The sequence below is a fragment of the Suncus etruscus genome, chromosome 2, assembly GCF_024139225.1.
Source record: "Suncus etruscus isolate mSunEtr1 chromosome 2, mSunEtr1.pri.cur, whole genome shotgun sequence".
In the NCBI taxonomy this organism is placed as follows: domain Eukaryota; kingdom Metazoa; phylum Chordata; class Mammalia; order Eulipotyphla; family Soricidae; genus Suncus; species Suncus etruscus.
The window spans coordinates 18,613,597-18,629,225 of NC_064849.1; the positions used below are offsets into that span (position 1 = coordinate 18,613,597).

The 15,629-nt window shown below is 46.2% G+C and overlaps 1 protein-coding gene across 1 annotated transcript in view; it reads left to right on the top strand.

Moving 5' to 3' along the window:
• The first annotated feature begins 5,780 nt into the window (after positions 1 to 5,780).
• Positions 5,781 to 15,629, top strand: part of NGEF (neuronal guanine nucleotide exchange factor) — an 81,674-nt gene continuing 71,825 nt past the window's right edge. Inside the window, exons 1-2 of the mRNA XM_049769305.1 lie at positions 5,781 to 6,086; positions 9,195 to 9,309. Of these exons, the coding sequence (XP_049625262.1) occupies positions 5,804 to 6,086; positions 9,195 to 9,309 (398 nt within the window). The 5' untranslated portion in view covers positions 5,781 to 5,803. The remainder of the gene's footprint in view (positions 6,087 to 9,194; positions 9,310 to 15,629) is intronic.

Here is a 15,629-nt window from a genome sequence, read left to right on the forward strand (position 1 = left end):
AGGGGATTCGGCCGCCTTTTTGGGTCTCTGCCCTTTTGGTCTTTTGGCCCAGCATGGAGGTGAAAGGGAAGATGGCTGAAAGGTAGTTAAGATGCAGGGCTAGGGCCCGGAGAGATAGCACAGCGGCGTTTGCCTTGCAAGCAGGGATCCAGGACCAAAGGTGGTTGGTTCGAATCGGTGTCCCATATGGTCCCCTGTGCCTGCCAGGAGTTATTTCTGAGCAGACAGCCAGGAGTAACCCCTGAGCACCGCCGGGTGTGACCCAAAAACAAAAACAAAAACAAAAACAAAACAAAACCAAAACAAAGATGCAGGGCTATCGAAGAATGGCTGTGCTTGAAAGGTTATGTATAGGCCACAAACATGTGGTGAATAGGGCGCATGAATAAAGTTGATGCTTCCTGATGCCTGTCTCTGGATAAGTCTGATTTCGCCATTCACCTAAACCTGGGACCCACCAGCTGAATGGGGGTTGCGGAGCCACATGGCCTGGGATGGCATCCTCTCCAACCAGATCCATCGTTAATTATTTAATGCTACATGTGCATACAAGTGCACACAAATGCACCTCACATATAAATGCATAAGCACACCAGCATGCTAACAAACTTCCGGGTGCTAGGAGAATGGTCCTCCATGCAGGGCTACATTGGCGTTTCCATGGGAAGTTAGTGAGACACCCATCTTACCCAATTAGTCCCTCTGGTCCTTTGGACAGTAACAAATCACCAGACTCTCCAGAGATGAAAGGACCCAGGACAGACACCAGCAATGAGGCAGGAAAGTTCTGTGGGTGTTTTCTCAAGCTCCCATGTCTGGGAGGTCAGGGGTTAACGCCTCTACCCTACACCCTCCCTCTGAGTCCTTAATTCTTGGTCGATGTTCAGCCAGAACCACCAACTGATACAGAAACTGCAGGATTCCTAAGTCATGAATGAGTTCATACGCACTAGGTCTAACTTCACACTCAGTTGTAAAAATCCTGCCATCCTCATTTGGCTTTTCTGAAGACTGCAGCTAAGGTTGGGGTTTGGTTGTTGTTGTTGTTTGTTTTGAGGCCACAAACCCGGTGGTGCTCAGGGGTTATTCCTGGCCTCTATGCTCACAAAATCACTCCTGGCAGGCCTGGAGGACCTATGGGACACCGGGATTCAAACCACCGTCTTCTGCATGCAAGGCAAACGTCCTATTTTTTCATGCTATCTCTCCGGCCCCCGAGCTAAGGTTTTAAGCACCAAATTTGGAAGTTCAGCAGTCAGCATACCATGCCCTGTGCCTGCCACACCTGAAGGATCCCCCCTGCTTCGCAAAGAAAGTCCCTCCCTCCTCTCTCCAGCACGCCCACAGGCACCCTCACCCTTGCCTGCCTGTCTGCCCAAGAGGACTCCTCTCCGTCCTCGATGCCACTGCATTTACCACCAGCAGGAATTCAGAGTTTGTTCTTCTGGCCTTGAACTTCTCCAGCTTGCAGTGTGGGTCTATGCAGGGGCCTCTGGCGGTGGTTCTGCAGGCATACCTGCTGTAGGACACAGAGAACAGGATACTTGCTAGCTCTTTTCCCAGGAGCCCTATGGATTCCTGCCACCTCCTCTCTAGTGTATCATCCATGCACTGTCCCTCTCCCGATGCCTGGAACATTCCAGGCTGTTTGGGTTGCGTGACTTCGGGGCATCACAGGAGTCCAGAACCCAGAGGAATAGACTGATCTAGGTGCTGCTGTGGCAGCGAACAGACCTTGTTCTCTATGCAGAGTGAGTAGGCTCTGCATGTGCTGACAGGGCTCAATGCTCCTCAGGTTTCAGCTCTGTTAGTTTTATTGTTGGGGGGCCCCAGGGCTGTCAGGGCCACTCCAGATCTCCACCCATTGAGTTCTTTGTTTTTTGTTTGTTTGTTTGTTTTGGTTTTGATTTTAGGCCACACCCGGTGACGCTCAGGGGTTACTCTGGCTATGTGCTCAGAAATCGCTCCTGGCTTGTGGGGGCTATATGGGACGCCAGGGATCAAACCCAGGTCCATCCTGGGTCAGCCACGTGCAAGGCAAATCCCCTACCTTTGCACTATCGCTCGGTCCCTAAGTTCTTTCTGTTCCTGTGTTTGTCTGGTTTCTGGTGTTGGGAGTCACGAGTCAGACCTGTTCAGAGACCACTTAGGGTTTGGAGGTCATTCCTGGTGGTGCTAGACACACAGAACCCAACTTCCCCATCATGTGCTCTGCCCCTTTGAGCTCATGTGCTACTTGATACTGCAGGTCACCTTTCTGGCTACTGGGGGCCATGCCAGGAAGCCCATGTCCTGGGGCACCACTCAGGCTAGTCTATGGACACATGGTGTCAACATCCTGGGCCCATCTTGCCATCTTCAAGTCAGAAGCCGAGCCCGGGGAGGATTATCAGCCTGTGCCACCTTGTCCTGTATGGGCTATACATCTCTCCCAGGAGCTGTGCATTGCCTCCTCAGAAGGGAAGTTTGCCAGGGCACAGGGCAAGGCCCCCCTATGCTTCTGGCTAGGAAAAGCAGCTCTCTCACCCCCTTTTATGGGGCTACCCCCAAGCTCCTCCAGCAGCTTTGTCCTCTGTAATGTGGAGAAGTGGCCCATGGGGCTATATGTCCCTCCACAGTTCCCAGATTCATCAATATTTTCAAGGATAAAATGGGTTGGAACCATAGTACAGCGGGTAATGGCAGCCTTGGACGCTGCCAACCCAGGTTCGATCCCCACATCCCATATAGTCCTGCAGAGCACTGTCAGGATTGATTCCTGAGTGTAGAGCCAGAAGCAACCCCTCAGCATTTCCAGGTATGACCCCAATACAAAACAAAATAGCAACAATAAAAATAATAAAAAATATTGAATAATAAGATGCTCAAATTCATAGTTAGAAATAGAAAAGGCTTACTGAATAGTAGAAGAGAAGGAAAAATCCCCAGAGAGAGGGAGGAACTTAGTATTTTTATTAGTTTGTGAGCCTTTATAGTATGGAAAAAATGGGTCTTTGTGTTTCTTATCAGCATCTCAGTGGATTCCTAATTATGAACCACTCGTGTTGTTAAAATAAGATTACCATCTTGCATTTCCACTTCAACTGATGAGGACACTCGAATTTAAGACTCTTTCTGTAACAAATTGGACCTTCCACCCAGGTATTATTCTATTACCCTCAGCCTCCTGAGAGCTCAAGGCCTGTGGCAACTTTGACAGCCTTGAAAAGCAGGTCTGGTCCCATATGGTCCTCCGTGCATGCCCAGGAGCTATTTTCTGAGCAGACAGCCAGGAGTAACGCACTGAGCATCACCGTGGTGTGACCCAAAAACCCAAAAAAAAAAAAAAAAAAAAAAAAAGAAAAGAAAAAGCAGTCTGAGGGGCAAGAGCAATAATGCACAGCAGTAAGGTGTCTGCCTTGCCCGTGCTAGCCTAGGACGGACTGTGTGATTCGATCCCCCACATCCCAATATGGCCCCTAAGCCAGGAGCGATTTCTGAGAGCATAGCCCTGAGCACCACTGATGTGACCCAAAACCCCACCACCACCACCCCCAGAAAAAGAAAGAAAAAGCAGTCTGAGAAGAGACTATCAGGAATTTTCAGGAATGTTTAAAAGGTAGGATGGGAGCTGGCAAGGGTAAAACGGATGCTTCCCCTTTCACCAGCAGCTCAAGTTGGACATACACTGCTGGGGGCACCTGCTGCATCACTCCCCTACTACACTGGTAGGGGTTGCCCTAAGGATTTCCTGGCACTTAATGGGCACCTTGGCCTGGCCTTCTCCCTGATTGCTGGGAAATACAGCATAATGGCCAAACTGAGGGGAAAGTCCCAGCTCCTTGCCATGATGTACAGTCTCTTGTGGGCCCGAACACAGACATCAGGACTACATGTGTATATCCAGCTGCCTGTTGCCCTGAAAGACCACCAAGGCCCCCACAGTCCTCCCTGCACCTGGCTGAGCTGCCCCCCCCCCCACTTAACTCTGGTCTGAGATTTTTGGCTCCTCTGGGAGGTAGGATCCAGGCAAATCTTTAGCATTTGGTCACAGGTGGTTCCAGAAGCCAGAATGGCCTGACATCACCCCTGTCCCAAAGGTCTGAATTTCTGTCTTAGAGAAATTTCTGCCTTAGAGAAATATCTTTGCCTAGGGGACAATTTGGGGGGGGGTCTCTCTCCTGAAGCTTCCAAGACCACTCCTCCAAAGGATATACAGATCAGGATGTGTGTATAGACTGGGGCTGGCCTGTGGGAGATTCCAAAGTGAGGATCTGAGGCTAGCAGAGCACCTGGGTGTGGGGAGTAGGGATCTCTCCAGCCCCACCTCCACCTCTTGTCTCCACTGAACAAAAGGAAAACTAAGACCATGTTCTGGAGCTTACTTGAGACTGATATTTTGACTGGCTTTTTTTGTTGTTGTTGTTTATTTGTGGGGAAAGAGATGTGGCCCACACCCAGTCATGCTCAGGATAACTAATGACTGTTTGCTTAGGGGGTCACCCCAGCTCTGTGCTTAGGGTTCCCTTCTATCTCTACACTCAGGGCTCACTCCCAGCTCTATGCTCAGGGATTACTTCTGGCTTTGTGACTGGGGCTCATTCCTCGCAATGTTCAGGGAATCATACACAGTGCCAGGGATCACCAAGGTTAGCCATGTGCAAAGCAAGTGCCTTAACCCCTGGCTGTCTCTCCGGCCCAGTTAGTGGGACGTTATGGAATATGGCTGCAGTTTCTGAGCTAGGATCAAGAAAATATCCAGAGCATAGACATGTCTACACCTCAAATAATTTATGGAACTCACAGCTGGACAGCTGTGAAGTCACAGGAATCCCACACTAGCCCCTGCACTGTTCTTTAGTGTGACCCAAGGAGCCTGGTCTCTCCTTGTGTGTTAAGAGGGCAGGTGGTCAAAAAAAATGGGGTTCTCTGCAGCATCCCAAGTCCCTAGGGTGTATTGGGGTTTCTGAGGGAAGGCTCTTGCTACTCTAGTTGCCTCCATTGCCCTTTCAAAGACCCTTTCAGGGTTCCCAGTAAGCAGGCAGAGGCTGATCTAGGACCAGAGCCCATCTCTGGTGGACTGGTGGATACCCCACCTGTTGCTCACCGTGGCCTTTTGTTTATTTGTTTGTTTGTTTGTTTGTTTGTTTTGGAGGGGAAGCCACACCCAGAGGTGTTCAGCGTTTATTCCTGGCCCTGCACTCAGAAATTGCTTCTTGCAGGCTCAGGGGACCAAATGGATCAAACCAGGGTCCTTTTCAGGTCAGCCGCATGCAAGGCAAATGCCGTACCGCTGTGCTATCACTCTGGCCCTCCTTGGCCTTTCTGTGCTTCCTGACTTGTCTCTGTGACTGCTTCATTCTGGCTTTATCTCTACCTGCTTCTGCTGTTATTCCCTCTTGATTCCCTCAGGAAATGTTGACTTGAAGTTAGTTATTCCGCCACTTGAAGCATTAGCTCTCAAATGCACGCTGTGCATCAAATAAGCAAGCTTTACTACACACCTGCCTCCCAATTGCAGCAAAGACAGCTGTCTTCCAGGGCCCAGATTGCTCCAGACTGATTAGATCTGAAGATTTTGTGGGAGTGGTGATAGAAGAGAACACACCTAGTGTTTGCTCAGGGCTCACTCCTGGTTTTGTGCTCAGGGTTTACTCCTGGCAGTACAAGGCAAGCACATTGCTTGCTCTATGTATCTCTAGCCCCAGAGTCAACCTTGATGGAATCTTCTGCCCAGAGGCCTCTCACTGAACCTGCTTCTTCTTCATTCCAGAGTCCTCGGTATAAGGGAATGGGGAGGGACCTCTGCAGCCACCCAACTGAGATGATTTCCATGGCTTCAGGTGGTCCTACTCATCTGGAAGCTGCTAAGAAGAAATATTCAAGGGCTTCGTGGGAAATTAAGGGGGAGCCCACTCAGGGGAGTCCTGAGTCACTATGGAAAAGGGCTGAGACCCCCACCAACCAGGAGAACCCCGGGGAGGAGGAGCCATCGTCCAGGAGTTTCACAGGAATCCAGAGACACTCCGTCTTCAATCGCGCTGTGAGATACAAGAGCAAAGTCAAAGCCAAAGACACCCCTGAGAAGAATGTGAGCCAAACGGCAGGTCAGTGTGGGGACAACTGGGACTTCACACCCTGACATTCTGGGCTGGGGGGTGGGGGGTGGGCGGGGATATCTGGTCACCCCATTAAGAGGGTAGGAGGGTCAGGACATTGACAACAGGGCATGTCCAGTGGGTAACATTTTGCAACCATTGTCAGAAGAATCAGATAGAGAATATACCTGCCTGCCGGGCACACAGCACAGAGGCTGGGCATGTGGAGGCCCAGGTTTGAGCCCCAGAATCTCAGGGTCCCTGCAAACACACACTGAGACATTGAGCCGGGGAAGCCCCTGAGCACTGCTGGATGTGCTTCCTTCCTCCCAAGACTGAGAGACGGAAGTGATGTCTAAGGGCTGAAGCACTTGTTGTCGTAGAGGTGTGAGCTCCTACATTCCACCACTTTTGGGGGAGCCCCAGCCCCCCCAAAAAATAGATCTTTGTTTAAAAGATTGATGAAGTCAGGTTGACGGCTTTCAGGGGTCCTGGGGTCTTGAATTTCCAGCCATGACTCCTGTCAACTTTGCTGCTACCCTAAAATGTAAAATTGACTCCTTGGGAATAGCTTGGCAGCAAGAGCCTTAACCATTTTTGGAGGCGTTCATGTGGGGAGAGTTGGACCATACTCAGGAGTATTCAGAGCTACCCCCCAACTCTGTTATGGAGTAGGGGTTGCTCCTGGCAATGCTGGGGGACCAAGTGGTGATGGGTCTCTCTGTGAGCCTTTAAAGACCTTCCCAGCAACATTTTTGTTTTGTTTTGTTTTGTTTTGTTTTGGTGCCATACCCGGCGGTGCTCCAGGGTTACTCCTGACTCTGTGCTCAGAAATCGCTCCTGCCAGGCTCGGGAGACCATATGGGATGCCGGATCCGTCCCAAGTTTGCTGCATGCAAGGCAAACGCCTTTCCACTGTGCTATTGCTCCGGCTCCTTCCCAACACCTTTTATCTGCTCTGCGACTTCATGAACCAGAATCCAACTCTGACACACTAAAACAGGAGCTGAAAGAGCTGAGTCATTTGTGCTGGGGGAAGGGGGCTCCCCAACTTTCTTTCTTATAGGGGGTTCATTGACTGATCCCCACTCCCTCAGCACAGCAGGGAGCAGGTTCTAGCACTGGGATCCATCCCCAACACTGTGTCAGCCTAGCCCCCATTAAAACAGTTCAGAGGGGTGTGGCCCCAGTAAAAAAAAAAAACATGGAGACCAGCACTGTGGTTTTTTTTTTTTTTTTTTCTGTGATTCTCAGGGGTCTTAGGGTGGAGCTGCTGCACCTGAGCCTCGGACCATGCAAGGGTCTGATTCTCTGGGCAGTCCAAGTGACCGTGGACAGGGCTACAATCAGTGGACTCTGTGATCACAGTCATCTCCTGGAAATGGGGCCAGTGCTGACCTGCTAGTGCACTCACAGAACAAAGGACGCCCCCTTCCTCCTGAGGCTGGGCTGCACTTCTCTGCTCCTGTGGAGTTTCTGCTGCTCCTTCTCTAGCAGATTAGTAAGGTCACACAGCAGGCCTGTATACCACACAGCAAGCCAGAGACCCTTGGCTTGGCAGAGCCAGAACAAATCCTTAGGTTAGCAATACAGGGCAGACCCTTAGATTAGCAGACTCAGGGCAAGCACCATAGTTTTGTGATCCTGGGACCCAGCAGCAGCAGACAGTCCCTATGTGGAACCCCTAAAATGCACATACCTCCCAGCATCAGGGTATTTTTCACCCCACCTCCTGCAGCTCAACAGAAAGGTAGACTTAGTGGTTGGCTGGGAGGAGTGGGCAGAAGGCCTGCCCAGACACACTCGGGGTTCTGCATGCCACATACATAGCCTGGGCAAGACCCTGCCAAGTGTGGGGGAACATGTTGCTGAAATATCTGGGTCTCAGAAGCAGGGTGTGTGTGTGTGTGTGTGTGTGTGTGTGTGTGTGTGTGTGTGTGTGTGTGTGTGTGTGTGTGTGTGTGTGTGTGTGTGTGTGACTACTTCTAAAATCTGACAGTTGGTACCCAGATCCATAAAGCAGGTTGGGGTATCAGCCCTTAAGATCCCCACTGTTGTAATAATACCATTCTAGAGGAAACATATTTCACAAGAGCACTAACAGGCAGAGACCCTCTGCTGGGTTAGGAAGACCAAAGAGGGCATGTGCGGGACTCCTGAGGTGTGCAGGCTGGGTCTAGGAGTCAACAGGCTGGGCTGTTACTGGCACTTGGTAGTTCTGTAGGTCAGACTTCCACACTCATGATGCCCACTCTACAGATTTTAACAAACTGAGGCCCAGAGCAATTGGGTTACTGAACCTTAAGCAATACTTCAGTTGCCTCTAGAAATGAGTTTGCATCTGATCTCACTAGCTAATTCTCTGCCTGTTTTCCCCACTGTGTATGTGCCATGTAGGAAGTTTCTGGTCACCTGATCAAGATTTCATAGGGACAGAGCCCAGGTTAGCACCTATGGAACAGACCAGAACCATGTCCCTTTGGGGCAGCTTCTCTTTCTTTCCATTCAGGGGCACAGTTTTCACTGTCCTGTCCTCATCTTTCTTTTTTTTTTTTTTGGTTTTTGGTTTTTGGGCCACACCAGTGATGCTCAGGAGTTACTCCTGGCTATGAGCTCAAAAATTGCTCCTGGCTTGGGGGACCATATGGGAACCAAGTCAGCTGCGTGCAAGGCAAACACGCTATTGCTCCAGCCTGACTGTCCTCATCTTAAAGTTGCCTGCAAAGAGCACTTTTCTTTGGGGGGTTCAATCCTGAAAATTCGGGGAGATCAAACCCAGAGTTCCCACATTTAAAGCAAGCATTCTAGGGGGCCAGAGTGATTAGCACAGTGGTAGGGTGTTTGCCTTGCATGCAGCTGACCCAGAACTGATCCAAGTTTGATCCCCAGCATCCTATATGATCCCCTGAGTCTGCCAGGCCTATTTCTGAACACAGAGCCAGAAGTAACCCCTAAGTGCCACCAGGTGTGGTCCAAAAATCCAAAACCAAAACCAAAACAAAGCAAGTATACTAGCTGGTAATCAAATCTATGCAAGGCAAGTGCTACACCACAAAGCCCCACCCCTGGGCCCAAGAACCACATTTCTTAACATGCCATATTTTTCTAACCTCACAGTTTCACCAGCAGACAAAAAATCTGTAAATGACCCCTTGACTTCAACAGTCCCCCAGAGCAGAAGGTCTCTCTGGAAAATACCAACTCGGATGGAGGCTGGAGCTCCCAAAACAAGGTAAGAGAGCAGATTGTGAGGTTGGGGTTCCAACTCTGGTATAATATGGCAGGTGGATGATCCTGTTGTTGTGATCCTGTTGCTGGATATTTGGGTGTTTGTTTAGTTCAGACTGAATATAGCTGCTTGTACATCCAAGCCCCAAATAACAGCTACATAAAATAGAGGACTATTTCACTGTGGTGTTAAGTTTGGGAGGTTGTGCCAACAATTTCTTTAAGGGTTCGAACCCGTCTAGCTTCTACTCTTGCCTCCTGCCAAAATGGCCATCAGAGCTCCAGCCATCACAGCCACAATTTAGAAGAAGGAAGGAGGAAGAACTGACCTGTGCAAAGAGAAGGCACAAGTCAGCCTCATCTGCCCTGAACAGAAAGCAATGGAGAGACTCACATGTTTATCTCAAGCTGAATACCAAGAATAATATTTTGTCCTTTCTTTGTAATCTTTTACAGTGAGTTTGTAGGGACAGTTTTAGTGGAATTTATTAAAAGAGATTCAACTGGGGCTGGAGCAATAATATAATAGATAAGGTATTTGCCTTGCATGTAGTCAACTGGGTTTGTTCCCCAATGTCCAGATGGACCATATGGACCAATGAGCCTGTCAGGAGTAACTTCTGAGCACAGAGCCAGGAATAACCTCTGAGTGCTGCAAGATGTGGTCCAAAAACAAAAACAAAAACAAAAAAAAAAACAAAAAAGAAAGAAAGAAAAAGTTGGATACATATGTTACTTAGCTCGGGGATGCTCATGCAGCCATGATTTCTGAGGTGCTCTGGAGACCAAGAAGTCTAAAATTAGGGTGTTTGGGTAGGTGAGCTCTTCCAGGTTTGAAGATGGCCACTGTTGCCTTTGTCCTCACATGGAGAGTGTAAAGTGAGCATGAAAGTCGGTTTCTTCTTTGTGGGAATCTCACCCGTATGTCTCATCTATCCCCATCCTCACCCAATCTCCCAAGGCCCCTCTGTACATGTCGTTATGGTAGGAGCTGAGGACACCATATTTTAAATTCAACACAATTCAGTTCATTGCAGTAGATTTCTACACTGATATCCACTGCTTGACATCCATCAATCAGAACCACATATAGAACATTCCAACGGATACACAGGAAATTGGCCCAGATCCCTTTCCCAGGCAACACCCCACCTCTCAGGCATCACCCTCTTCTGTCTGCACCATTTGAGGTTAGCTGGCTCCCCACATGGCCTTCCTGAGCTCATAGCATTTTGAGATTCATCAATATATGTGAGTCCTTTTGTTCTTGGGATTTCTAAATACTGCTACTGTTGGCTTGTTTGTTTTACTGTGGATGGATATTTGAATGGCTTCCACTTTCCAACGACTATAAAGAAAGTCTCTCTAAACATTCTTTTTATTTTTTCTAAATATTCTTAGACAAGATTTGTGAGACAGTTGGGGATGGGGGTTGGGATATGCACTCATTTCTCTGGGGGTGGATACCCAGGAGTAGAATTACTGGGTTTTAGAAAAGGTGTGTATTTAATTTTACTAGAAATATTCAGATAATTTCTCAAAACAGTTGTACTATTTTATATTCTTGCCAGCAAGATAGCAAAGTTCCAGATGCTCCAGATCCTTGCCAAAGCTTAGAATTGTCAGTCTGAGAAGCTCAGTCCATTTTTATATAGCGTTGCTTCTCACTGTGGTTTGAATTTGCATTTCTTGGCTGACATCATCCCAGTGAAGTGAAGAAAGGTATGTTCATACCTTTCTCTATGTTTCTTGCCCATTCACATACCTTCTTTTGTGAAGTGACTATTCACAAATCTTATGCCTATTTTTAAAAGTCATTTTAATTTCTCAAAGGACTTTGTATATCTTGACTGCATGTTCTTTGATGGGATAGCAAATATGTTCTGCCAGTTCATGTCTTACTTGTTATTTAATTTTCCTATCTTTTAATGAACTTTTTGTTTTTTGTTTTTGGGTCACACCCGGCAGTGCTCAGGGGTTACTCCTGGCTCTACACTCAGAAATTGCTCCTGGCAGACTCGGGGGGGGACCATATGTGGTGCTAGGATTTGAACCTCTGACCTTCTTCTGCATGCAAGGCAAACTCCCTACCTCCATGCTATCTCTCTAGCCCTTAATGAATATTTTTATCTTGATGAAAACTAAGCCCATTTTTTTTCTCTTACTCTTGATTTATCCTATGGAATATCTGACCACTCTAAGTGAGAATTTTCCTCCACAATTTTCTTATAGATACTTCATTTTTTTCAGTTTTCAAATTTAGGTCCATTGTCCCTATGAATTGTCAAGTTATTGTTATATCTTTTATTAAAGGAAACTTCTTGTAAATTGCTTTGGTTCCTCTTTTCAAAAGCCCATGGGCAGCAGCTATGTTGATCTCTTCCTGGCTTTTATTCTGCTCATAGATTTACTTGTATTTCATTATGCCAGCAGCACACAGTCTCATATGCTGTAGCTTTATGCTAAATCTTCAAGTCTGCTAGTGTAAGTCCTCCTACTTCATTCTTTTTTTAAAGATTGCCTAGGTTATTTTAAGTTCTTTGCCTTTCCACATAAATCTTAGAAACAGTTTGTCAATTTCCACTCCAAAAAAAGTCTGGCAGGATTTTGGATGACAATTGCATGATCTCCGTAGATAAGCATGGAGTCACTGTACCTTAATAATGGCACTTACCTGGTTTCATCTGAGAGCACATCCTCACTTTCCTTTTATTTAGAGCCTGCTTGAATGAACCCAACAGGGAACTATAGACTTTTTTTTTTTTTTGTATAGTGATTTACACAGTTTAATTATATATGTTCCTAGATATTTTCTTCTTTTCATTATTATTACTATTTGGGGGGGGAAACCCACTCCCCATATAGTCAGAAGTTGCTCCTGGCAACCATGCAGTATTGGGCCTGCCTCTATGCAAAGTTTGTGCTCCAACCCTTTGAACCATTTTCCTGATTTTATTTTTTATTATTTCTATTGTCCGTGTGTTTAAATGCCACTTATTTTTACCTACTCACCATGTGGTCTGTGTCTTTGATAAAATAATGTATTAGTTCTAATTGCTAAATTATTCTTTTGAATATTTTAGGAACACAAAACTGTCAGTAATGGGAACTCCTGGCTTCCGGTTCTACACTGAGCCTTCTGTTTTGGGGTGTAGAGAGACCAAACGTCAAAGGCCTCTTTCCAAGCCTTGGAAGTGCTGGGGGCTCAGGCAACCCTCAGCTGTCTTCCCTCTCCTTCCTCCCGAACTCCAGGGCCTTCCCTGGGTGCCAGCCCAGGGAGCCAGTGAGGTGGGTGCTGGGGAGGAGTCTAGAAGGGACTCCAGGCCTTCCCCAACCCCTACCCAACACAAGAGGGGCTAGATTGGGAAAGTCACTGGCAACGATTTTTCTCACCATTCTCCATTTTCAAAACCATTCTCCATTTTCAAAATACATGTATGTTATAGATATTTAGTTGGATTTCCTAGGGATTAATGTATGTTTGCAATATGCAGAATGTCCATGTTGTATTCTGTCCTTCCCCCTTTAAAACACCGCCCTACAATCTCATTTCTAGTCCTTTATTCCCTCACCCACAACCACCATTACCCCACATTTTTGGGGAGGGGCCACACCGGCAGTGCTCAGGGGTTACTCCTGGCTGTCTGCTCAGAAATAGCTCCTGACAGGCACGGGGGACCATATGGGACACCGGGATTCGAACCACCCACCTTTGGTCCTGGATCGGCTGCTTGCAAGGCAAACGCCGCTGTGCTATCTCTCCGAGCCCTTTTACCCCACATTTAACCCTTTTTACCCTCAGTTCTTGGCTCCTCAAGAAGTAGATCATTATCCCCACACAAAGCCACTGCCAAACAGCACCCTAAGTGATGAGATAGACTCTCAGCCTGAGAAGATCCCAGTACACTATTGCTATTGATCTACTCTCAAAGGCTTCCTTTTCTCCTCCTTCCTTCATTTTGTTATATTTTTATAACAGCATTTTACAAATCTTTAAAAGTGATGGTAGTTAGTTAAATCATTAATATCTCTTGTCATCAAATATCCTTTTGGTTTTTTGAAACAGAAATAATCATCCTAAGTTTTGTTGGCTCTTTATCACTTAAATGAGTCAAATGCAAGCTGCTTCTGTGGCATCCTTTTCCAGGCCCTTATGTTGGTCTTCTTTATTCCTTGACCTTTTTCAGTAGTCTATTATTTCCTGTATTATTTCATGCCATCTTCCTAAAATGTAGAAGTCCTGTAAATTGTTTTCATGAATAATATGACTTCCTTTCTACGATGTTCACATACCAACCCTACCAGACTAAACTCAATGAAGATCTAACTCCACCTCCAGCTACTGGCAAAGTACAATACCAGGAAGAGAAAGCAAAGTCACCTTGTATGGCTCCTTTACTTTTATTCCGCATGTAGAGACAGTATGTCCTATTAATTTTCTATTTCAGTATTTTTTTCACGTCATGCTCAATTGTTCATGAACATCTTACGTCTGAACATCCACAATAACTTTCACATGTTATGAAGTCATTTTAACTTTACAATGTTATCAGAATACTTTTAATTTGGAAGCCAGTTTAAGTCAAAGTCTTGTTTAAAACCCTTCACTATTTCCTGGTGTAAACTCTTTTTAACTTACGTCCAAAAAAAATATAGCAGCTAAAGCAAATCACCCATCTATTCACCCAGAAAAAAATAGAACTTTCTATTTATTTCAACATACGACAAGTATGTTTGAATTGTTAAAACAAAAACCTACATTGTAGAAATACAAAGCCAGCCTTTTTTCTTGTGTTTATTAAGTTGTTTTAATATATTTTGGATTTTCAACTTCAAATTGTGAACTTCTATTTCTTTTTTATTTTTTTATCCTCCTTGTATCCAACTTTATTTATTTCTTTGATTTGCTTTTTCTTTTCTATGATTAATAAATGTGCTTTTCTTTGATGTTTTGTGCTTAGCACTACTGTCCAGGTTCAGGGGGACCAGATCTGGTTCCAGGGATTGAACTTAGGTCTGCCATGGGCAAGGCAAAAGCCCTATCCTTTGTACTATCTCTCTGGCCTCTCTACTCTTTTGTACTTACAAGTTTCCATTCCTTGAAAGCCTCAAATTAATTAAAATTAAGATAATGTGGGGGAAAAAATGTCAATAATGAATAAAAAGGGGACTGAAGAGATAGCACAGTACTAGGGCTTTTGTCTTACACAAGGCTGACCCAGGACAGCCTGGGTTCAATTTCTGAATCCCGTATGGTCCCCCAAGCCTGCCAGGAGCAATTTCTGAGTGCAGAGCCAGTAGTTACCCCTGAGGGTCACCAGGTATGCCCCAAAAAACAAACAAACAAAATATGGATAAAGATAATTTCAGTTCTTTATTTTCAATCTTTTTCTAATTTTTTTTTTTTTGCCTTACCACACTGGCAAAAAACTTCCAGTGTAATGTTAAACAAGAAACAGTGAGATATAGGTCTTTATTTTAGTCACTGATGATAGCTCTTCTGATTACAATGATCAGAGCCTATTAAAATTTGTTTAGGTACATAGGTATTATATAAAGATAGTGAAATTGCAAAGAATCTAAGATTGAGAGGCATTTTGGTTTGGAAGCATATCAAATTCAGAGGGACACAGAAGAGCCCTGGCCCTCTGCTTTCTGCTTCTTTCTAGATTCTGTTCTTTTCCTCAGACCAGCTTCTTCTTTTTGCCTGTCAGCTACTCCAAGACCACCAAAGACAGCCACAGCCAGTGTGACATTCTAGCTGCACTATTCACAGTGAAGGAAAACTTCTAACATGCCACTTAGAGAGAATCTCTAGGAAAAACAATCTAATTGGGCCTGTTGGGGTCATGTATGTATATTTGGGGCCATTGCCTCAAGAGATGATATGGCAGGAATCCTGGGTCTGTCCCCACATGGGTGGGTACCATCTTGGTGATGAGAAGGAAACCTGAGTCCCTAAGCATATTGAGTGTGGGAGGGTCTGGGTCTCCCATCTGAGAGAAGAGTCTTTAATGAGGTGGGGAGCCACAGAATGACATCAGAGAAGTTGGGACAGGAGGCAAGATTGAGCCTCTCAAACTCCCATCTGAGTCCAGAAAATAGTCCTCCATTTTGCAAGGTACTCGGTGGAGCTGATTTGGAACCTGCCATGCCCCTGTTCCCTGGGGCTCCATTTGCAGAACCTTTAAGGGTGTCCATCTCCATTTGGTAACAAGGGGTGAGGAGGGGAAAGTCATGGTACTGAAGCTGCACAATGACTGCAAGCAGATCCACATTACAGGGGCTGGGAATGGGAACCAACTCACCAATGTTCATATCCCC